This window comes from Rhagoletis zephyria, unplaced genomic scaffold, assembly GCF_001687245.7.
Source record: "Rhagoletis zephyria isolate East Lansing unplaced genomic scaffold, Rhagoletis_zephyria_1.1 Rzeph_scaffold_00028, whole genome shotgun sequence".
Taxonomy (NCBI): domain Eukaryota; kingdom Metazoa; phylum Arthropoda; class Insecta; order Diptera; family Tephritidae; genus Rhagoletis; species Rhagoletis zephyria.
Genome location: NW_016157112.1, coordinates 365071 through 391293, shown reverse-complemented (window position 1 = coordinate 391293; position 26223 = coordinate 365071). Strand labels below are relative to the sequence as shown.

General features: G+C 30.6%; 1 protein-coding gene across 1 annotated transcript in view; it reads left to right on the top strand.

Moving 5' to 3' along the window:
• Sema1a (semaphorin 1a) overlaps positions 1 to 26223 on the top strand; it is a 441797-nt gene that overhangs the window by 404951 nt on the left and 10623 nt on the right. Inside the window, 8 exon segments of the mRNA XM_017616838.1 lie at positions 3635 to 3717; positions 3878 to 4021; positions 4191 to 4302; positions 4553 to 4695; positions 8804 to 8935; positions 15382 to 15589; positions 16827 to 17073; positions 18990 to 19043. Of these exon segments, the coding sequence (XP_017472327.1) occupies positions 3635 to 3717; positions 3878 to 4021; positions 4191 to 4302; positions 4553 to 4695; positions 8804 to 8935; positions 15382 to 15589; positions 16827 to 17073; positions 18990 to 19043 (1123 nt within the window).

The window sequence follows — 26223 nt, the reverse complement described above, 5'->3', positions numbered from 1 at the left end:
AAATTTACATACTTACTTGATTTTTAAAATTTTGTTGCCGATTGTTTTTTGTGTTTATTCGTTATATGGAAACAATACTTGAAATGTATGTTCACTGGACGGCAGGAAATAGCTCCGCAAAAAATTTAGCCAGTAGGTGGCGCGCGAATCGCGAATATTTCGAAAACCCGCCACATCCATTTTCTTAACCCTCTAAAACTAATAAAAAAACGCAAGTTGTTCTTGTAAAATAAAAACAATTTTCTTCTTTGTCAATCAACAATTAGTTTACCGCTACCCAACAGTTTTCTATTGGTTTCATATATGTATATTTTCCTTAGATTTCAATGCAAAATTAAAAAAATTTAAAATACTAGTGTTCGCCCAGATGTTGAAATTCAACCTCTAAAATTAAGGCGAGTTGAGGTGGGCTGAGCTGAGCCGAGTTGATTTTAATTGAGTTAGTTGGAGTCAATTGAACTGAAATGCGTTGAATAACATAACAGAGTATAACATAACATAACATAATACAACAAAACACAAAACAACACAATACATATTGTCGCTACCATATCAAACTATCGAAATTGTCAAATTTCGAGTCTTCTTAGAAGCAGAGGATACTGGCTTTAACAAAGAGTTGAATCCCGTAACTTTTCCTAATGACAACAACATTTTTACAACTGTTTCTTTGCTCTCCTGTAAAGTACTAATTTTTTCGATAGTTTGACATGGTAGCGACGATACGTACATCTGTTTTTATGCTTAAGGTTATATATTTTTTGGGTTTTTCTATCTAGATCCCTACCACTACCCTTTTCGAAAACAAACCCGATAAAAATATCGAAAACCATATCGATAAAAAATATCGATAGAAAAATCTAAAACAATATCGATAAAAAATTTATAACAAAATCGATAAACAATGGATAACAAAATCGATAAAAATATTGATAACAAAATATATAACAAAACCGATAAAAATATCGATAGCATAATAGATAAAAATATCGATAGCAAAATCTATAAAAAATATCGATAACAATGGATATAAAAATATCGATTACTATTATTGGTTTACTGATATGTAAATAACGTGTTTTTCATAGTTAAAATTTTTTTATTCTCCTCCTTCATATTTCATGAAGTAAAAGGTTAAAATTTCATAATTGTTTTATTTTATACCAAAATTCTACGTCACATTCCAACTGTCAACAATTTGGATTCAGTTCTTACGGAAATGCCGTAGTTTTGACATTTTTCGAATATACCGTTTTAATTGGAGGTAAGCGTGGTTACCGACCGATTTAAATACCAACCTACCTCGGATAGAGTGCAACTTTCATACAAAATTTCCCTGAGATATCTCAAAATTTTGCTCAAGGTATCCCAACTTCTCTCCTCATTCCGATCATAATAGGGACACGACATTTTGATCAGCATTGACTATTTTACTTTTGTTTATTTAAAATATTTTTTTCTTGTTTTTATAAAAATATGGCCTATTATCTAACAAGAACCATACACGTTCAAATTTCAAACTTTCTTGAAAAAAATTTAAAATAATTTATATCAACAAACTTTTTATTAAGAATTTTTAGAGAATTTCTCGATTCCTTCAGGTTGTTACAAAGAAACTTTTTGTGAACAAAGTTAATATAACTTTGTGCTCAAAATACGCTCGAGTTGGTATAGAAATTAGGAGACGTCTCGTCTGTGTACGGATTTCCTGGTCACTAAGGTTGGCAACCTGGAATTTATTTCCTGGATCTAATAAAAAGAAACTTCTCTGTTCTCGGTTGGCTGTAAATCCAAACTCCGATGAAACGAAAAAGCGAAAGAAGAAGGGTTGCTATGCCCCGATTAAGATTAAGATACGACTAAAATTACGACTGATATTTTATAGATAGAGCAATTTTACGAATCCGTTGAAATAGTGCGTGAAATATGGGGATATCCGGATAACCAAATGAACGGATACCAGCCGGATATGCGGATATCATGATTTTGTACGTATACACGTATATTGGAACAGATATCCGAAAATACATGCGCATAGTCCCAGCCTTGATGCAAGCACAATTTTTTCACAAAATTTATAACGAAAATTGGGAAGGGACATCTGCTAACTACAAAACGCTCATCATTATGCGATAATCCTTGCACAGTTTTCCTTTCACTGGACTTTTCTTTTTGTACCATAAAATAAGAAGTTTTTAACTTTTTTTTGTTTGAAATGTAAATACTTACAGTGACTCAAACAAGTTGTAGATTTTTTTTAAATAATAACAATGTTTTCCGAGTTAAATTCTTTTGTTATTTTGCTGTAAATATATTGTGCAAGCTTTAACCACAATCATATAAATCACAGTTTCAAACTTTATAAAAAATATTAAAAAATTCATCAAATTTGTATACAAATTTTAACTTTTACATCTGAATTGCCCGAAAATTTTTAGGTATGCAGTTTTATAGCCCACAGACTTAAGGTCCAATGAAGTACAAGTAATTTTTCTTTTTTTTTGCTGACGGGTTTTTGCACTTTTTTCATATGAGCATGAATTTCTTATGAAATAAAATTCGAAAGACCGTTCGAGGCAAAATGTTAAAAAATCAATTACAGTTTTCTTAAATTGCACTTGTTATATAAAAACAAACCCAACGACGTCACCAAAAAAAAAAAAACAAATATTCAAAATCAATGCGATTTTTTAGCCGTGACACTTGCGTGGACTATAAAACTGCATACCCAAAAATGTTCTAAAGATTCAGTTTAAAATGTTTCCGCATTTTTTCTGGACTTGATTGATTTAGCTCACATACCGCAGATACAAATTTTTCCTTTTATAATGTGCCATCTTGAAAAACGCATTTGAATTTCTGCCATGGCATTTCTAAGCCGAATTCCTTTTCTCTATTTTCATACAATTCCATTATACCCACGCTTTATCTACCACTGTGCATCGCTCATAAACAGAATAAAATATATATATATATATATTTTTTTTTTATATTATCACGTTCCTAATTACAAGTAGTACTACTTTGTAAAATCCCATGTTTTTGTGTTTTTTTTTTTTTGTTCTATGCTTTTCTTGTTTGATGACATGCTTTTACAAGCGGCCATTGTTTTTGCTAGTAGCATCGTTATCATCAGCATGCCAGTGATGTGGGGATCAGCTATTGTTATGCATTGTCGCTTTGGGCGAAAACCATTGTTATTGGTGGTATTTTTACGTACATACTTTGCTTGTCCAACGCCAAGTCTACATACAACACGCCTTTACTTTGTTGTAAATAACTAAGCTGCCTTTATACTTACTAAGTCGCCCACCACTTTGCCGCATTATATCCATGTACTTGTACCCGTAAAAATGATGGCAATACCCGGTGCGCGTTGTCTGAATTTTAATTATAACCACCATTGCTGCCTTAGTGGTGGCAGTGGCTGATGAGTGGCATTAAGTTGGTGTGCTGTGCTAGTCATGCTCGCTAGCTATTAGCTGGCAAGCGATAAGTTCAGCCAATCCTTTTATATGACTTTGCTTGACTTTTACTTGTTTGTGGTTGTTCCTTTATATTCCTTTACCACACTTAGTCCTTTTTCTTTGCATTTACTTAATCACTTACATAACAATTCATTTGCTTCTTGCAGTTATCGTTTCACACAAATCGCTGTGGATGCACAGATAAAGACGCCTGGCGGGAAGACCTATGATGTGATATTCATTGGCACAGGTGAGTTGTGAGCGGGTTGCGGGAACACAGATCGGTGTGGGGAGTGCTTATCATGGAAATTTATACACAGAAAGCATTGTTTTTCTGTTATTTATTTTATTGTCTTTTATTTACTTTGTTTCGTAATTGCGTGTAACTGTATATTTTTAACTCCACGCAGATCATGGCAAAATTATAAAATCCGTCAATGCCGAGTCTGCTGACTCCGATGCGAAGGTATCTTCGGTGGTGATTGAGGAAATCGATGTGCTGCCAAAGAGTGAACCCATCAGAAATCTGGAAATTGTGCGCACAATGCAATATGGTAAGTTGTGAAAACAAAAACCAAAAAAAAAAAACCGTGATGTGGGTAAAAATAGCTGAATTGTAGCAGAGTTAGCATTGCGCTGATTGGTTTGAAAATACTCATTAAAATGGTGCGACATTTTTTGTTTTATATATTTTTTTATATTTTCCTTTTTTTCTTCTCGCAGATCAACCAAAGGATGGCAGTTACGACGACGGAAAATTAATCATTGTCACCGATAGCCAAGTGATTGCAATACAATTGCATCGCTGTCATGATGACAAAATCACCAGCTGTAGGTGAGTGTGACATGACGCTTTCGCGTAACGGCAAATTGCTGCTTTTTGCATTTTTTCGTCGCAGTTTTCAATACGCTGCCTGCGCGGCAGTAAGGCGCTCTATGTCCGTCAGCGGTTAGCCGTTGCATACACTTTGGTGTGCGACAGTTAATGCCAGCAAATTTATGTAAATTTATAATATATGCTCCTTTTTTCATTGTTCTTTCTCTCTCTCTCCCTTTCTGTGCGTTTGTGTTTGTCTCTTGTTTAGTGAATGTGTGGCGCTGCAGGATCCATACTGTGCTTGGGATAAAATTGCTGGCAAATGTCGTTCGCATGGTGCGCCACGTTGGCTGGAAGAGAATTATTTCTATCAGAATGTTGCAACTGGGCAACATGCGGCATGCCCATCAGGTAAGTGCAATAACATGCAAAACAAATGTGTGTTAAATATATTTAATATAAAGCTAAAAAATACAGTGAAATCTCGATAAAATGAACCTTGATACAACGAAAAACTCAATATAATAAAATATTTGCTGAGTCGCCTGAAGAAACATGCTTCAAAATTGTTCGTAAAAAAGCGCCATAGATATATGTAATAAAGAAATGCATGAAATCGGCATATATTGACGGTTAATGTTGCGTTAGCAAAAGCCTCTATATAACGAAGTGTCGATTGGAAATCCCCTACATAGCAAATTCTGAATATATTGGCTAGGTTGTTGTTTACAATATCAACATCTAAATTTTGTATGGGCGCTTTATTTTGTTAAACGGAAAAAACAAAGTCATGCACGAAAATTTCATAGTTAAAAAAACAAAATTAGGGGTCGCTGCCAGGATCGGAAATAATTTTTGTTTTTTGTAAATCACATAAATTTTGATTTTGACCAGCTACAACAAACACCATATAAATCCATATTTCAAATTTTTTACACAAATTTTCATCGAAATTCCATTTTTTATTCGCAATTTTTAGAATAAAATTATTAAAAATCAACGATATTAAACTTAAATTTAATGGGCTCTAACACTGCAAACCAACAATTTCTTTTCTGAATAAATAGTTTTAAATTTTGAGGAAAATTTTTTAAATTTATATAAATTTTGTACAAAGTTGTAAATGCGGATTTACTTATATGGTTTTGGTTGTACAACTAGCTAGACTTTTATAAAAAATATTTAACGTTAAGTAGACAAAATATTTCCAAGTTTGGTTAAAACAAGGCTAGTCTATTATTTCTGCCAACAGTGTATTCTTAAAAGTATGTAAGTTCATAAATTCGCTGAGTTATAGTTGGTCAGAGTCAAAATTTTGTGGAATTTTTGCGATTTTTTTTTTTTTTAAGTACGAAGTTTGACTGCCAACTTTGTTTTTGCTTTCACATGCAAATTTTTCGTTAGGCGTACAGAACTCGCATTTTATTAGGTGTTCAAAAAGATCAACAACATTGTCTTATACAAGTAATGTTGAAGATATCAGCGTTACAATAAAGGACTATTTTAGAAAATTGTCTAAATATGTATACATACGTATATGCATACATTTTTGAGCTATGCCCGAAATTCTTCTTAGCAAGTTTTGCGGTTTTTTAAAACTCATTTCCTGAATAATTTGTATACGAAAGATTTTCAAATAAAGAGAAGCCTTCTTAAGGGTCGGCAACGTGTTCCGAAAGTGCCGAAAACCCACTTTTTTTGTAGTGAGATTTTTTTTTGCCCCAAATAATATATGCTTAGACTGCCTTTAAAACCTAAAAAAAAAAAAATTAGAACGATATGTCTAAATTGTGCATACATACATACATACATATATATAAAAAAAATATGAATTACGTAGATTTTCATTGAAAAAGTTCTTATATATATAATATATGACTTTATTTGCAAAAGATGTCGGAATTTGAGAAATTTTCTCGAGGTCCTTCCATATAAATCTTTATATCTCGTAACAGAATGTTTTACATAAAGAAAATATAAATACCCATTTTACAGCGGAGCGATCGTTTGAAACAGAGCCATGAGTTTTCAATAGGTAAGACAACTTTGAAAAAAAAAAACAAACCAAAATACACGCTGCTACACGAATTAAAAAAAAGTTGCATTATTGTTTGTATTGAGGTGTTGATAACTAGGTATAGCATTTGTTCAACCTCTTCAACTTCGTTGTATCGAGGTTTCACTGTTTATAATTTATATATGTATGTATGTGCATACGTATACTTACATACATATATACATATATCTAAAATATCCTAAAGGCTCACATTTTATGCATTGTCTGTGAGTCTTTCTTACAAATGTGCGTTTTATACGAATCTATGCATGTATTTAACTACTTATTTATACGGGTAGGTATGTGTGTGTGTCACATGGCAGATTTTTACTACTGACTGTCCTGCAGTTAAACGAAAAATAAACTATAGAGAGATAAATACAATATATGTAGCAGCGAAAAAAAATTCAACAATATTAATTTTTGTTATTTTGTCATTATAATAACGAAAATCTTATGTGGTGCATTCGTATGCCTCGCATAGATTTGGCTACATGCCAGAAAGTGGCGTATTGCCAAGTTTCATCAAAATTAAATTCCACAGTTGGTGCAGTAGTGAGCGTGCACTACTTAAAGTAGAAAATAAATAGTTAATGAATTTTTGTATAAATCCATGAATACAATGTAATAGCAGAGGCATAGATTTAGTGATAGATATTTTCACTGATAGGTCTTCTATTTGGCTCTTCGCCATGTCCTAGCAATGAATGCATTAAGACCTCGCTAGCTCAGGGTGCTATCTTTAAATGTTGTTTTTTCTTATGGAAGTTGTTCGCAGTAAGTTCTTGAGTTTTGTGTGTTAATTAATTTTATTTAATCGTTTTGCATCAAGCTTAGAGGCCATCACAGTGTCAATTTACACTATTAAGGGCTGGTTACTCAATGTCTGGTTAGCACTATTCTTGGGTTAAACATCGTTATCGACTCCATGTTATACATATATATGGAGTCGAAGGCGGCGATAGCGTAAATAAAATTTAAAATTCAGCTGAGGTAGGTTGTAAGGAATTACCATTTATTTCGTATCGTTCTTTAAGAGGCATCTATGTATGTATTTCAAATCGTGTATGTAATTTACAAATGTGCTAAATAAACGAAAGTCCAGTTTTTAAATGAAAAAAAAAATAATAATTCCGAAAATTGTTTAATTGTGTTAAAAAATTTTACCGTTTTTGAATGACCCAAAATGCAAGGCAATTTTTGAATGACCATAAATTTTTACAGTTCTTAAATTACAAAAAATATATGCCGTTTTTAATTTCAAACAAAAACTTGTGTTCAGTTTTTAAATTATCAATAGCTTATGAGCATTTCTTAATAGCCAAAAATAGTTGTCCAATTTTTTCATTATAAAAAATAGACGCCTTTATAAATTATATAGAAATAAATTTGGTATAGTTTTTAAATAATTTATGTCCAATTATTGATGGCTAAAAATGTATGTCCAGGTTTTAAATTACCAAAAATTTCCGCATAGGTTTTAAATAAAAAAAAAATATGTCTGGTTTTTGAATTACCGAAAATTTATGTCCATTTTTTTATAAACGAAAAAATTATATCCGATTTTACAATTGTCAATAAACTATGTACGGTTAAAAACGTATGGCCAACATATTATTTACAGTTTTTACTTATGTACAAATGGTTGGGTTAATAGGCATAAGGTTTTTTTTTAAGATTTTTCAACACAAACTTACAAATGCATGTTGTGCCTGCCGAAGGGCAACTGCTATTAGAAGAAAACTTATTTAAAAATTTAAACTGTATGGCAAATTTTTTAATGGCCACAAATGTAGAATTTTAAATTATAAAAAAATCATGCCGGTTTGAATTACATACAAAACTATTTTCTACAGTTTTTTAATTACTGAAAATTTATGCCCAATTTTAGATGGCCAAAAATTTATGTCCAGGTTTTAAATAACTAAAAATTTCTGCCCAGGTTTAAAAAAAAAAAAGTATGTCTAGTTTTTGAATTACCAAAAATGTATGCCCATTTTATTTTTTATTTTATTTACGAAAAAATTATATGTCCGGTTTTAAAATTACCAATAAATTAAAGCATACTTATAAAAACGCACTTACGTGTGGAGTCAGTAATGAAAAGCTGCTAGGAAGGCATTTATTTTATATTGAAGCGATTTTTTAGTTTAATAGCTATGTACATACATAATTATACTTCCTTAATCCTACACAAAACAAAACAAAAAACCAGCGAGTTTTCAAAACAATAACTTTTTTATTATTTTTTTTCTTTATTTTCGTATCTATCATTTATATTCACCTCATTCGCGCACTTCCATTTTCATTTTCATTGCATATGTCATCCTGTTTTTTTTTTTGTGTCAACATTTATGTACTTTTGTTGCGCTCTACATACTTGTATGTATATCTTTCGCTCTCTCGGCACTCTTATCATTGCACCACTTCTATTCTCAGCATACACTCCATTCACATTTGCAGGTAAAATCAATTCCAAAGATGCGAATGTGGGCGAACAAAAAGGCTATCGTGACGATATGGACTTATTGGATTCGCGACGCCAAGGCAAGGATCAAGAAATCATCAATATTATGGGTGATAAGAATTTCGAAGGTATGGCAAAGAATATAAAGTATATGTAGTATGTATGTATGTGTGTATAAGCAACTGCTAATAAACAATATTCCCCAAAATTCCCCACCAACTCCAATTGTACTTTTGTGTGTATACATACATATTTACCAAAATGCTTGATGTCTGTTGATGTTGCTAAAAATATACCACATAGCTTCAATTTTGCTATGCGGATTCTCGGCATATGCAGCATATAAATAGAACATCATTCATTTTATTTTATTTTTTTTTACTTAATCCATGCATGCTGTTGCATTTATTGTTCTGAAGTGCTTGTTGACTATGGTTTACCGGCAAGTTACCCATCCTTTACCTCACCACTGCTTACCACCTTCGCATTTTCAAACCACGGCTGTTGGCGTCTACGATGCGTTGTTTTTTGTTTTTGATTTCTTTTATTGAATAGTAGTTGTTCATGCTTTTATGTATATTTTTGTATGTGTTTGTTTGTATGTAGGTGTGAAGTTTTCAGAATGCTTCCAGGAACTTAAGTGTGCTCGTATTTATATTATGCTATCAAATATAAAATGTCGCAATTTCTATGTTGCATGTGTAGATATCACATTTTCTCCCCTTCACGTATACTTTGTTGTTTTAGTTTGTCATAAATATTATTTACTGTTGATATATTTGCCATTTTATGCTTTCGCAGCTGCATTGATTGGATCAGTTTATACTTTCAATCAAAATATTTCATTTTTATTTGCCTTTTATGTATATAAGTATGAATATTAGGGAGGTCTTACAATGCAGTGTATTTTAGTGCTGTCACCCGCTATACTGAAAAAATATGCTCCTGTTTTTTCATTACGAAATCCAAAAATATAAATATATCTTTTTTAATCTTTAGAAACTTGTTTTTTGTATTTATTGTTTTTCATTTAATTTTTTTCTTTCTTTATTTAATTATCCTTTAATTTTAAATGTTATTGTTTTAAAGAGAAAAATCTTTTTTTTTAATTTCATTTAATTTTTAGGAAGTTATTTAATTTTTATTTTTTGCAAAACTAATTTATTTATTTTTTTAGTTTAATTTCGTTTTAATTCTTAGATTTTATTGTATTAAAAATAAAACTATGTTTTTTATTTTTAATTGTATTTAATTTCTAGAAACATATTTTATTTCATATTTCTTTTTTAGTTTAATTTGTTTTTCTTTTTGTGATACAATTTACTTTAAGTTTCTATTTTTTGTAGTAAAAACTTTTTTTTTTAATTCAATTTTGAAGCACTATTTTCTTTTTTCCTTTATTTTTTCGTGGAGGTTATATATAATTCTCGAAAATCAATATATTTGATCGGAAAACTCTGTTTCTCTTCAGGAGGCTTTCAATAAAAATATCCAATTTAAAAATATTACTATTTTTTTACTACTAATGATTTTTTATGGGTCCCCAATTGCAATTTGTTTGCTGTTTTCGGGGGACCTATAAAAAAATTTCAATATTAAAAAATTTATAATTGATCAATTAGATATTATTACTAGAAGTCTCCTGAAGGCAAACAGAGTTTTACGATCGAAAAATATTGATTTTCAAGTATTATGTAATATTTCTACGGAAACTTGTTTTTTCCCCATATAAAATACATGGAAACCTGTGAGCGCCTTGAGCGACCTCTAAATATTTTTTGATTTCGAAAAAAAAACAGGGCTGAATTTTTTCAGTATAGAATAATGCTAGCTTTTGAGAGCATTAAAATTCCGGCTTTAATTTTTTTTTTTCCACCCTAAAGTACAACATACCTATGTACATACTTTTGAGGTGATGTTGATTTTCTACACAAATAAGTAGTAGAACCTATATCCATAAATATAGTAGCTGTTAGTACATATGTGTACCTATTGTGGTGTCCTGTTTTTGTTTGTACAATTTAAATATTTTTTATGCAAATTTATTTGATTAATTTTTCATTTCCACGTTTCAAATTCATTTACTCATTTTAGGTAACTAGATATAAAAAATATATTCTACATAAACTCAAACGCAAAAAGCCGCAGGGTTATGTACATACATACATTTGAATTTATGTACATATGCACACAAAGCCGTGAAGCTGACAACAGCTTGAATGTAGAGGTGCTGAACAATTTCCATAACCAAATGGTCCCAGATACTTTGCAGCGCAATGGATACAACAAATTTCAGCTTATTTTCTTACAAATTTGAAAAAGACAACGTGTGTATGTGCCAGCGAGCCTAAATAGAGCCTCCATATATTCGATAACAGGGCTATTCTGGCTAAAGGCCTGTATGCAGCTCTCAAGAAAAGCGTAAACTGCATATAAAATGACGTACAAGAAATGGCTAAGAAATTTTCTTGAGTCAAATTTCCTTAAGACAGTACGCAGTTCTTAAGAAATTTGCTAAGCTTTCTACTATGGTTTTCTAAATTTTTTTTGTGAAAAAGGAGCTCAAGGCAACCAATGTTTTCAACAGAAATGCATGCCCGATACATTATTTCTTGAGGAAAGAGTGAGTCAACAGGCTCTCACAGGCTGTGAAGTATCATAATTTTTTTCTTGACCGTTTTCTTAAGATCTGCATACAGGCCTTAATATAGTAATAAGTCTTTCGTGGGACAAATGAAAGACAGATAGCAAGATAGTTCGAAAGACTTTTGTTATTCTAGCACAAATATCTTAGAAAAAAAAGCTCTCTCATTCGCCACTTCTGGTGAAAAGCGATGCAGTCCTCGACCCCTTTTTCTTTTTTTTTTCTTTTTTTCCTAGAAAAATAAAGATACATATGTATATCTATTTTAATTTAATTTAATTTTGAATTTAATTTAATTTTTAGAAACTTTTTTTTTGTATTTATTTCTTGTTAAATTTTTTTTATTAATTTAATTTTCTTTTAATTTTAGATGTTTTTGTCTTAAAGAGAAGGATATTTTTTAAATTTCATTTAATTTTTAATAACTTAGTTTACATTATTTCTTCTTGAATACATTTTTTTTAATGTTATAGTTTGATTTCGTTTTAATTCTTAGGTAATTTTTAGAAACTTATTTTATTTCATATTCTTTTTTTTAGTTTAATTTGTTTTTTCTATTTTTAATATTTTTTTTTTAATTTCTAGATTTTGTTTTAAAAATATTTTTATTTTAATTTTAATTAATTTTTAAGCACTATTTTTTTCTTTTTTTGATTTATTTCTTTCTTTTTCTAATTTCAATTTTATATATTATTGTTTCAAACAGAAAAACAATTTTAATTAAAAAAAAAAAATACTTTTATTTATTTTTGTTTTATTTTCATTTAATTTTGTTCTTTTTTTAAATTATATTTTCTTTTGTTTATTAGTTTCATTTTTTTTTTAAGAAAAATATATGTACACACATAGGTACTTTTTGTAAATTAATTTTTAAAAAACGTATTTCCAAAAGGCAAAAGCATAACGCTAACACCTCCTCATTAGCGGATCTTCAATTAGTCTTTCGAAAGACTTAATGTCTTTCAAGATAATTGCCAAACTTGTCTTTCGAAAGACTATGGTGAGTTGAAAGATAGTTGCCAGAATTGCTTTGTAACTGCTTCCTTCATCAGCATAGCAGCATCATTAAAAACACTTTCCAAGTACATATACATAACTCACAGTTCTGAATGCCAAATAAACAACTTTTTCTTGAAGTCACTGTACATACTTAATTTGCTTATTCCTGACAATAAATATATTGATATGTATGCATATCGATGAAATGAAAAAAATATTTATTTGGTGGAAAAATATTCATTGGTAAGTATCCCCGGGGCACCTTGGCGAACCTTGGGCATAACTCCTCCAAACCTGAACCGATTTTAAGAGTGTTGGAATCAGCTGCATACAAAAAATCGCTACGATAGTCATCCTATAGTATTACTACTTCAAAATAGATCGCGCACCAATGAAATTTGGTCGCAAAGGGGCATTAGGGAAGCCTTTTTCTGAAATAATAGGACTGATTTTAGGCATTTAGCATATGTAGCGCGTACAGAAAGAACCGCTAAGCGATACCCTTTTCTACGATACCTATATCGGCGCAATCGGTCCATATTTGGCCGAGTTATAACGATTTTTATAACGGACGGCACCCTTCTGCTGGCTTATGGTCGCCTGGTAGAAATTGTAAGTTTTGCCGGCACGAAATTCGGCAAATCTAGCAAAGTTCCAAACCGATTTGCACAATCAGGATGTCAAACGAAAGTGCACCCTGTAGTGGTGGCAGCAAGCCATTTTGACTTCCGCTTTCCGATATATTTGGCCGGAAATAGGCCAGGTCGTAGAAACATCCCTCAAACTCTTGCAAATCGGAACGGATTTTATTAAATGTAGTGTCAAATGAAAACACATAGGTTGCATTCTAGCTGTGCTAAACACTCAAACACATACCTGTTCAGAACAACCATACTCTAGCATTCGTTTGTCGCAAAATTACATAGACGCGGGGCATTTTTTTGAAAAAGAATGCCATAGGAAACTGCGCCGACCTATGCAATTTCATTGCAACTATACCTGATAAAATCGGTTCAGCTTTGGAGGAGTTATAGAGATGTTTCAGCGACCTTGCCTCTTTCCGGTCAAATATCTCGGGAAGCGGAAATCAAAATGGCTTGCATACTTTAAGGGTGTCTCCACTACAGGGCGCACTTTCGTTTGACATCCTGATCGTACAAATCGGTTTGGAACTTTGCTAGATATGCCGCATCTCGTGCCGTCACAATTTCTAATTTCTACCAGGCGACCATAAACCAGCAGAAGGGAGCCATCTGGCATAAAAATCGTTATAACTCGGCCAAATATGGACCGATTGTGGCGATATTGGTATCGATGGAAAGTGTATCGCTTAGTGGTGTTTTCTAGCCTAACGCAGAACTGCTATTTCAGAAAAACCATACCCGAGCATCCCTTTGTCGGAAAACTACATAGACGCGGGGCTTTTTTCTTTTAAAGGAAGCTATAGGACACTGCGCCGACCTATGCAATTTCATTTGGCATCATCCCTAATAAAATCGGTTCAGATCTGGATGAGTAATGGAGATGTTTCACGCTATTTTCAATACTCTTTTCTTGTACCGTTAACTGGTAACTTCCTTGTAGACTTACTAAACAAAATCAAAATTTTCTAAAGCCTCAAATAGTACCTAACTTTTTTATTTAGAAACATTTGTAAAATTTAAACTTGCGATTTAAGAAGTCACCGATTTTCGCGCTCAAGACGACAAACGCAAATACACCCTGTGGCTTAGATGTATGCAGCAGCGTCCTAGTAACTTCGCTAAAACTCCACCAAACGAGTGGTAAAATTTATTGGGAAATATTTCAAGGTGGCGCTCTTACTTGCATATCAGGTATTGCTGTGTTTAACATTTGAGGTGATGCTTGATTTTGGGCGTTTTTTGTCAAACGGGAAGGAAGCTGAGATCGCTGCTATTGCACTTGAATAAACTTAAGAAAATGTCGTCGCCTTATCGATCGCTTGCGAAGAAACTCACCTTAGTTGCATTCGTAAACTGCGCGCATATTTTATTACCGTTAACTAATTAGTTAGATGACATTAATTCAAAGAAATAATAAAACAGCTTTTTTTATGCATAGATATATTTTTAAATTGTGGAATTATGTAGTAATTCTATAGAGTTGAGTAATCAGCGCGCCCTGATCGCCAAAAAAGTAAGCGGCATTTTTTTTTTTAATATTTTTTGTTAATGCAGAGGTGCTCCCAGAGCATTTGGATGAATTTCAGCTTCGGAAAAAAAAAATTTTTAAAAATGTCGTTTACGTTTTTTTGCGGCTAGGGCTCGATATCGTTTACAATGTATTTACACATATATATGTATGTTAATTAATGGTTCTGGCATCTTATTTAGTAGATTTTTACTTTCAAGCGAATTTATTTTGTTATAAGCCTTCTTCCTTACTCTGTTACGTATATATGTATATAAGTATCTACCCTTCCTCTAAAAGACCAAACCCAAAGCACACATTTTATATCCTTTTGCAGTTTAATTATTGACGTTTAACTTTATTCTCCTTTTTTTCTTTTCTTTTTATAAAACAAAAAATAAATAAAAATAAAAACAAATATTATCTTGGCGTTAAACATAATCCAACTCAATGTTACATATTTATGATGTCGTGCGTAACATAATCGTTGCTGTTGATGTTGCTGTTGCTGTTACATACACTCTGTTGTTGCTCTGTTGATGTTGGTGTTGGTATTGGTATTTTTGATTTTGTACGCCCAACACAACATTAAAAACAAAACAACATTTTAAAAAAAAAAACACTTGCGTTGCCGAACATGAACATACACACAAAAAAAAAATCGTTTAACTCTACCACAAATGTATCAACGAAAAATATGTTATTTCACAATATCTACCGCAAAAAAAAACAAACTATGAAATGTTATCACTTTTGCAAAATTTGAAACTACTAAAAAAGGTCCACAAATTTCAGCAGATATTATCAATGCGCAGTATACCGTCGAAACGCTGGTTATGGCCGTCTTAGCTGGCTCAATTTTCTCCCTTCTAGTGGGCTTCTTTACAGGCTACTTCTGTGGCCGTCGCTGTCATAAAGATGAGGATGACAATCTGCCATATCCCGATACGGAGTATGAGTACTTTGAACAGCGTCAAAATATAAATCGGTAATTTGCTGACAGTGGCTTGTAGAACTCTATTAAAACAAAGCTATTTTAACTAAATATAAGTACAGTAACACACAGTAATATTCGTAATTTAGTTTTTTCACAGTATACATATTTTTCGTTAATTTTCATTTAAAATAAAGCTCATTCTATAACGAAAACCATGTAAATCAATCTTGCAAACTTTGTACAAAATTTACTAAAAATAATAAAACTTCCAAAAATTTTCATCAAAATTTCAAACTTTTTAATCAGAATTTTTTGTAAAGAACTGTAATTATTTTTAACGGTAGTAATTTTTATGTCCACTACTGTACTCAAAAAAAAAGTAAAAAAATGCAAGCAAAAGTTGTACCGTTGATTTTTTAGATATCTTTTGTGGAAGCTGTAGCGAATTTTCTTCCATATATAAATAGATTCTAAATCTAAGAAATCAACGGTAATTTTTAGCTTCTTGAATTTCGCTCTTTATTACACCGGCACTTTATATAACTGTAAATTTTCTAAAAACTCCGACTAAAATGTTTGAAAATTTGATGAAAATTTTTTGAAGTTTGATTAATTCTAGTGAATTTTGAACAAAGTTTGAATGAGTTGTAAAAATAAAAATTTACGAAAAAGATTTATGATGGAAACATTTTGAATACTATAAAAAAAACTAAGTTATGAATACTTCTGGGGGTGACTGTATATGCATTAGACCGTCCCACCTTACCAGCAAACAAAAATAAGTCCGCCGTTCACCCTAAAGTCTACTTTTTTTTTGCAATGCAGTTTGGAATTTTTTTACCGAGCTTTTTTAATTATTAAATAATTTAAATTTTCTACAGGATTAATCAAAACACTTCTTTCCCAGCAGTTTAATAATTTTTGGCCAGCTTTAATTTACTGACATTAGGGTCATATGAAAAGAGATCTGGTGGGTAAGTACTAGAACGGGTTACCTGAGGTCAAGAACTTTGAAACAAAAAAAAATTTCTCCTCGAGGCATAAATTTATCATACTTTAAGATCCGACTGTAAAAGCCGAAGATATAACGAAAAATGTAAAAAGGCAACCAAAAGTAAAAAAAAAATATTTTTTTTCCAAATTGCCTGGCAAAAATACTTTAGACTCAGAGGTGGATGACGAACTTTTTTTTTTTGCTTAATTGTAAGGTGGTGCGGTCTAATGTACCGATGTACATATATGTATGTAAGTATATTAACCTTCTTTCCGTTTTACCTTCTTTGCTCAGCATTCAAGCCGAGCCCAAGCTGCTACCTCAAGTGGAGGAGGTGACGTACGCCGAACCGGTGCTGTTGCCACAGCCGCCACCACAAAATAAAATCCAACACTCGCCGAAAAGTACGCTACGTAAGCCCATGCATCATCATGGACCCAACTCAGAAACGCTCTTCCAGTTCCAGCCTGATGGCTATAATACTCAACAGACATATCGCGGTCGCGACAATTTTGGCACGCTGCGATCGCATCAGGTGATGGTAAGTGTTCGTTGGATGATGGCATATCTAGCTTAAAAAAAAAAATTAAATTAACTTTTAAATAGAAAAAATATACACATCCACAGTGGTGGGCACAAAAATTAGGAACCTATGAATTTTAACTTTTATTTAGCTATTTTTAATCTAGTTGGGAAGTGTCACATTGCGTATGCATATGAATGCATACACATGTATATATGTGTGTATGTAGTTGGTCAAACCGCATCGGCGCTATGAGGCATAGAAAAGGTTTTTAAATCAAATTTCGTCACCTCTTTTTTTTAAGCTTTATCTTCAAAATATTGCGGCTTATAATTAAAATCAACTACGTACACCACTTTGAAACCATGTGCGAGCCTAGAAAAATTTATGTTCTATATTTTGCTTTTCTAAATTAAACTTTTGGTGCTTTCTTTATAAAACAAAAAAATATAAAACTGCACTGCACGATGTTTCAAAATAATTAAATCGAATAAATTAATTTTTTTAGAGAAAAGTAATTTCTGAATTTCTTATGGAAAATTTATTTTAATATTTGAAAGAAAAATAAGCTAGTCACTTCATTTTTTACTAAAGAAATTCTTGGGCGGTCGCAATTTGTATGATCACCACTCTTCTCATAAAAATAAAACAATTTCAAGGAAAAATCACAAACTTTGAAATTAGGAAAAGGAAAGCAGGCCAACAATGTTGCTTTTTTTACAAGAAATAGTTTTTCCAAACCCTGACTTGGGCTATAAGAAGTTCTAGAAATTATTTAAAGTATTTGAAAATAGAAAGGGCTTAAAGCGCTAGGCACTCCATTTTTATGACCGCCATTGCACGCATAAAAAATAAAGATTGAAGGAAAAATCACAAACTTTGAAAAAAGAAACAAAGAGCGAAGCAATAATGTTGCATTTTTTATAAGAAAAACTTTTTGCAAACAACTCGGATTATAAAAAGTTCTAGAAATTTTACACAAACTTTTGAAATAGAAAGAGCTAAAAGACATAGCCATTTAATTTTTCATACAAAAAATTTTTTTTTTTTGGCGTAGCTTTGTTGTTCGCCACTGTAGGTATACAAAAAGCTAAAAAAAATGCAAGAATAATATATTATCTTTGTAATAAGGGGAGAAGAACAAACCAAACTCATATTTTTTTAAATTAATTTTCTCAAATAAATGAGATTTGGACTTGACAAAATTTAAAAATCTCTCATAACATTTCAAAAAACATATATATATATTTTTTTGGGCGGTAGTAATTTTTATGTCCATGTATACAAAAAGATTGCAAAAAGGCGAAAAGAACGAAGTAAACGCTTGACGTTTAATTTTAAAATTTACTCACAAAATCACACACACATTTACATTTTCAATTTCAAGCAACAACAATTTTGAACAATTTAGTTTTTTCTAAATGCCGCAAAACTTCAAAAAAAAAATCATGGCCGACGAATTGAGAGAACGGTTCTACCTTACTATGATTTTTATCATGACAAATACGATTAGGACTTCAAAAAAATTTGCAATTTTTCACTAAATACATTTGTAAATGGAAATAGCTAAAAAGCAGATGACATTAATTTTGCATAAAACATTTTTTGGGCGGTAGTAATTTGTATGTCCGCCACTGTATTTCCACAAAAAAAAAAAGAAAAAAAAAGCCAGGAAAATGTGCAATATTTGAAAAAACACAAACTAAGCGCATTATTTTTAAATGAATTTTCTCAAGCAAAAACGATTTTTTATCCAAAATATTTGAACGTAAAAATAGCGTAAATATTTCATTTTCTAAATATTTTTGTGTATCCTAATTTTTATGACCGCCACTGTGCTCCTATAAACATACATATACATGTATTTATATTGACAAAAAATAAATTCGTATTTTTTCCTTATAAAATACAAAATAAATTCATCTATTATTCAGGGTGATAATTATCGTCGGGGCGATGGCTTTTCGACAACTCGCAGCGTCAAGAAGGTAAGTTTTTTTTTGATGATTTGAAAAATGTCATAAGCCTTATGTACTTGTATTGACATATCTATTGATGTTTCACGGCAAATTTGCTATAACAAAATATGATTAAAACTCATTTGAATTTAAATTGAATGTTTAGTAGGTGAACTTGTACGTACGCTTGCTCACTTTCTCAGTCGTCTACGATTGGTGTATTTTTTTTGTTTTATTAAACGTATAGATGATCCTTGAAAATTCAAAAAAAAAAAAATTAACAAACTGTGTAACTTTTCCCCAAAGTAGTAAATAAATGTATATAGCGATGTAAAGTATGTATGTTCATTTATTTATGTATGTATGTATGTTTATATTTGTGAATGACTACTAAAATACTAACAAAAAAACTTTAGTTTTAATGCTACCAACCAATCTATGTATACTAAACTAATAATTATCTAAAACTAAGTAGTGACCGCTTTAAATGTTGCATACACAATTGTTTACTTATAATTCTCTTTGCATCTTTTTTTTTCGTTTACTTATCATTCTAATTTTAGCTGCACGCTTCAACACGAACAAATCTTTCCATTTATTTTAGCTATAAGTTAACTTAATATTAAAATGAGGTATTCATTGGCTTATTGATTTATATAAAAAGGCTACATAGATGGTAATATTTTTATACGAATTCTAAATATTTTTGAAGTATTGCTGTACCTTAGACATGGCAGCTCCCCGGTTAGACAAGTCGCCAGTTGTTCTCATGCAGCAACTGTTCACCAACAGGGTGGCAAGTTCGGAGCTAGAGGTGTTGTAATTCGGAGGACAGTTAGCAGGCGTACCCAATATTGGGGAGTCCTTTCTCTGTTTCGATTGAATAAAACAATTAACCAAGTATTTCAGTGCATGAGGACGGTGTTGGTTGAGAGTATGTGCCTCCACGTAATCAACACGACAAGACTCTCCCTTTGAAGCTTTGTCAGGGAAGGTGGTAGTCCTGGAAATAATGGTTGCGCAAAACGACAATATTATGAAATGCGTTAGCTAAGCAAGGACAAGAATGCAAAAACGTTCCCTTTCCAGGGTTGAGTGTAACATCAAACACATTTTGTGTATTTTTGTAGAGATAATCAGTATGAAAAGTTCAGTTTGTATGGGAGGTGTTACGCTCGTTTATGTATCAAAATTACATACAGTGTCAGCTAAAACGTTTACTCGCACGCCTTAAATTAAAAGTTATATTATTTAAAAGTAATTAAATATTGACACGGAATATTTTTCTACAAAATTCTTAACGCAGATTTGTATTAAATTCGTCATGTACATTAAGAACGAATTTCGAGCGTGCCACTAAAAAATTGTAAAATTGGAATTTTTGTTTCGCAAATCATCGTCATCTCATAATCAGTATAATTTTTTTGCATTTGGTGGCACACTAGTTTTATCACTCTAGATTTGTTCGTTTTGGCGAGAAGGACATTTTCGTTTAATGTTGATATTTTGAAGTAGCTTAAACTTAAAAAATCGTTGAATTTCTAAAATTACAAATTTTTTTTTGTGGTGGCACACTCTTGAAACTACACAAATATGCTGTATTTGATGCCAACTTTCATTGCCCTTAATATGAACTTTCTATTTGAAAACTTCCCAAAGTTATTAAAAAAAAAATCCATTACGATTTTTTCGAGGGGGAACGAAACAAATTTTATTTTCGCCTAAATAAACGTTTTAAGGCTAAAATTGTTCAAATACTTGATTAATTTTTTATTGTACTTGTTTCTGGAACTCCATTGATGGAAATAAATGCAAGCAGGATGCTTTAGCGTTTTTTTCTGCCGGAAGAAGGGAATGACACTAAAAACAACTCGTGACACTGACTTAGGGCCGATTTTTCAGTGCACGCTCAAATCTGACTGTGGTTTAATCTTAGTTTAAACGCTCGAGCTTTAGTTTCACTTCCTCAAACAGAATAATTTTTTTTTTTTATACCTTTCATGAGCATGAAATGGTATTATAACTTTGGTCCGATGTTTGTAAGTACCAGAACGAAAAGAGATAGACCCATTAAAATGTATACTTATATGATCAGAACGTCGAGCTGANATTTGAACAAATATTTACAACTACAATAAGTTTCTAATTAATAAATAATTATATGTAATAAGAAAAATAAATTTAAATAAGTTTTAAGTTCTGTACATAATAAAGTATGCGTATAAGACAAACTCATTAAACATCGAAATTTGTAAATAACTATACTTTTCTGTAAATCATTTTCGTCAGTACGAAAATGAAGTGTAAGCTTAAGGCTCAGTTATGCAAATTTAATGTTGCCATTGCATATACAAACTTAGCTTTTGAAACATATGTATCTATGTATGTCGATATGTTACCCAACAACAATTGCACATATTTCTCCGCTCCTATTTCTCCCTCTCTAACGCGCTCATTATTCAAACGAATATCTCTTATATTTAAAAATCAAAATTCAAGCTTTAAAGTAAAGTTATGACTAACTATTAGTTGGCTAACCTCTAAACACTTATACATACACAAAGTTCATTGAATATAATCATTATGTGGCATTGCTTAAGTCAAAGTAAAATTAAGCTTGCATAACTGAGCGTATAGGCTTAAATTATAGTATGTGTAAGATCAACTACATTAATTCCATTTAAAAGGGGAGTCATTACATAGTTTTTCTTCTGTACCGTCTAACTCATCAAAAATGTTTAAAAATTTCCAAACCCAATCATTCATAAATTGTCATAAATACCCGTAAATTACTGGTTAAGCAAAGAAAAAAAAAAATCAAATACACCAATCATATGACTCTCGGCTTAAATTCTTTTCCATTTGGCTGCAATACTAATAATAAGAAGTATATTTTCGATTTCGTAGTTAAATTGTAATTCAAATGATTCTTGAGTTAACGCTCTTCTTCTACTATAATTCTGTTCTTCTCTCTATCTTTCTTTCTACTACATTCTCACTACATTTTTGACGAAACAATATTTGTTCACACTCGATACACTCGGAAAAAAAATCAAACACCCTACAAATCATACAAAAACAAAACAAAATTCTATCTATCTTTTCTCTCTTCTTCCCTTTCTCCATTAGGTTTACCTTTGAGACGGGAGTGGGGCGGCTGATACCAGTCAGGGATTAATTACCCAAAATATGGTAAATACTTTTATTTAAGCCTAGCTTTGCTACTCTTAAGGTCAAATGAAACAAAATGCAATAGGGAAACAAGGAAGGAAGTTAGCTAAATAAATTAAAAAACAGGATTGTTTTCGGCAAATGTCGAAACTTTTTACCCTTCTCGCTGTATCAAAAAAATGTAAATAAAGTTATGGATTGAGTTTTATCTATTGCTTACGTTATTAAGACATTTAAGTTTTGTGTAATAACTAGGTAAAAATAAATTTTTTAGAGGGTGAAACTAATTTGAAAATGAGAAATAAATAGATGCGTACCTTCTTCTCAAATTTGTCAGCTGCTGCTGCTAAAGTAATCTGTAATTAGAAAAAAAAAACTTTGTGAAACTAAGCTTATAAGAGAAATTAAAAAAAAAGAAAAAAAATTTAAAAGTTTTTCAAATTTTTTTAATGAATTTTAATGAATTTAAATAATCGAAGCCAAACAATTTTTTGTAAAAAAAAAATAAAATCGAAGTTTATAAAATATAGAAAAAAACTACCACTTCAAACTTTGGTTTCTTAAAAATTTCACAAAAGTAAAAAGGAATTTTAACTAAAATCATTTTCTTAAGAATGCTAATTTTTGAATAAAAGCGTAGATTTATCTTATATCTTGATTTTGTTAAATTTCGAACAGCTAAAGACAAACAACAAAAACGTTGGCGGGCTTCAAAAAGCCATTTTTTTTAATAAATATATACATTCATGGTTAAAAATAAAAACAGAAAAGCTTTAAAGTTTTCAAAAATTTTAAATTTAGTTTACATTTTACTAAGTCAAAATGGGAGCTTCTAAAACATACATCATTTTAAATTGTATTAAGTAAACTTGAAAGTTTTCATAAATTTTTAATTTAATTCACATTTTACGAGTCAACAGAGAAGCTTTTAAAAATTTTCGTCATATTAAATTGCAATTACTTAAAAAAAAACATGCTCTAAAATTTACCATAAATTGTACAAATTTTATAATTCAATTTAAATTTTCAAAATTATAAATAACTAAAATTGTAAAATAAAAATTTTGAAATTATTAAAAAAAAGCATATTACTCCTTCAAGTTGTATATAAATATCAAATAAATTTCATAAATTTTCAAAACTTTTAAATTGAATTTTAATTTTCAAAACAAAAATAGTGTTATTTTTTCAGATAGTTGGTCATAAATTTAAATTTTCAACAAATCGTAAAGAACTAAAATAAAATTTAATTTTTGAAATTATAAAAACAAAAACGCCCTTCAAGCAGATACGTATGTAAATTCATAAATTTTCAAAACTTTCATATAGAATTTAAATTTTCAAAACTTTCAATGAACACAAATTTCAGAGTTAAAACAAACAAATGTTAAAACTAAAATTAAATTTTAAAAATCTTATGCATGTACATATATTTAAAACAAAAAATATTTGAATTAAAAGATAATAATTAAAAAAATTGTCATTACTCTTTAAAATGTCATTTAAATTTTGAGGAATTAAAACAAACATTTGAAATTTTAACGAAACTTAAAATTTAATTTTTGAAAATATAAAACAATTGCCACGTTACACCTTCAAGTTTTACATAAATTTCAAAAAAAAACACATAAATTTTTAAAACTTTTAAATTGAATTTAAATTTTCAAAAATTTGATTGAATTTAAATTTTATTGTAACTACACAAAAAAATTAAATTTGAAAATTTAGCTTTAAAAAAGATTTACCACATTGTTTAGGCATATTTTGTATCAAAGTTTGAGTTTTTATTAATGCAACGTGAAGGGTAAAAGATCACAAAAATATTTTGTAAAAGTTTTTTAGCATAATTAGCCTGAGGATTAACAGTTAGAGCTCTAAGTAAAATTTATGTAAATAATAAGTTATGAAAAAACTTTGAAAATTTTCGTACTAGTCAGCTTCGTTATATTCTAATTTTACCATTTCTGCATTATCAATCAAAGTTTTTCATATTCGAAAAATTATTTAAGCACCGATAGAAAAAAATACCCACACCACTTTATTCAAAAAAAAAAAAAAGAAACAAAGCACTCATCTTCATTCACATTATACCTTAAGCTGATGCCAGATAAAACTTTGTAGCTTTGCGTGACATTTATAAATTTGCCAGCAAAGCGCCAGACGCAAAAGGTATGCCACAATGAACGCCAAGAAATCAATTTTGCACTGCTTTTTTACTCGTCAAAATTGCTGTGGATTTAAGATATTTTGCTTTAAAATTATCAGCAATGTAATTGAGTTTTATGTTTCAGCATGAATACTCGAATTTGGACGAAACAAAATAAATATTAAACCGGCTGATTGTCAAAGCGCGCAAAAAGATGGGAGTTGGCCATCTTTTCGCTTCGCGCTGCAGCTTCAATGATCTATGTGGCATGCTTTGTGCATTTTCATACAATTCATCTTAGCTGTCAAAGCGAATCTGTCACGTAAAGCGAAGCAAGCGTTTCATGTGGCATCAGCTTTAGTTTTAGAAAATTTAGCAATGCCATAACACTTTTTTCACAATTTTCGTTAATCACTAGCGAATGCTGTTATCATATTTTGCAAAATATATTAACACAAAAAAATAAATAATTCTTAAAAAATAGAGGAATGAAATTTATTCTATGCAGCATAAAAAGGAAAAAAACCACAAATATTACCACATACATACATAGATATATCAAAAACTAGCCAATGACCAGTCAAAATCTACAATCTTCAAAATCTACAAAAATTACACAAAAGAAAGATATATGCATATGTATGTACATACGTACAAGTACATGTGTGCGTACGCAATATGGCATTCGGTTGCGAAAATCAGTCCAGTTGAATATGTAGTCAGCCAACCCCATCGCCCAACTCTGCACTCTGCATCAACATCAACACTCCTTACTACTTCATATTCAGTCCGTATTGTTGGTTGTCGTTGTTGTTCATGGATATGTTTGCCATCGTATCTATCACAGTAGTGCAAGCAAATGAATGATTAGAAGAATGCATAACTGAATCGTAAGAAAAAAAGAGAAAAAAAAACACGCATACTGCATACGAGTATGTATGTATGTATGTAGAGCTTCCTAATCCTGACAATCAGCCATTTCCACATACATAACTAAATAAGTAACTAAAAGAAAAATACAAAATTTACTTAATTCATTTAATTGGCTTTCCCTGAGTAATCCTTGAACTTCTCTGCCAAAATACTATATCCCCAAATGCATATCTCGGTGCATATGTTTGTATGTGCTCTCACTTGTAGTCGTTTTTTTACTTTAGTTAATGTTGAATGCTTTGTTGAAAATTTTCACACTATTATTGAATTAAAATATTATAGAATCATAGTTGCAATATTTTAAAATACAATTTTATAGATGATAGAGGCGAAAATAATAGATCGTAAATGCACACTGAAATAAGTATTGAAATATGCGAGTTTTTATGCACTGAAAAAATGGATGCTTAGAGAAAGTTGTTAATTCTTTTACAGGCTAAAAATAATAATAATATAAAACAAAAAAGAGAACCTTTCAATATAAAATATCAATAATAAGATAATAAACGTTCAGTGCCTGTGAGGGAAATCTATTGATAAGCTTTTAAAAAAGAGTCCCTCTGCTGTGCTTAGTCAGAAAATATTCCTATATAGTTATTTCAAGAGTTAATTGGATACGTTGCTCAAAAAAACTATAATCGGCGACCGCCGTAAATGTGATAAATAAGAGTCTTAATGTCAAAAGCTCGAGCGGGCGAATAGTTCTTTTTTGAGCTTTTTTTGATGCAAAAAAGCACACTAGATGTCACCACCCAATGCCTATGTCGAAGAATTGTTCGCTGATTCTTAAAATCTAATTGACTGTTTGTCTATAGATCGATTTTCTTCATTAGCAGCTAAATTTTTTTGTAACAAGATTTAACACAAATAAAAATAATTATATTTTCTCAGCTTAAGTTTGAACTTTTTTCATTTTTTTCATAAAAAAAAAATAATAATTAATCTGGAACGATTTATTAA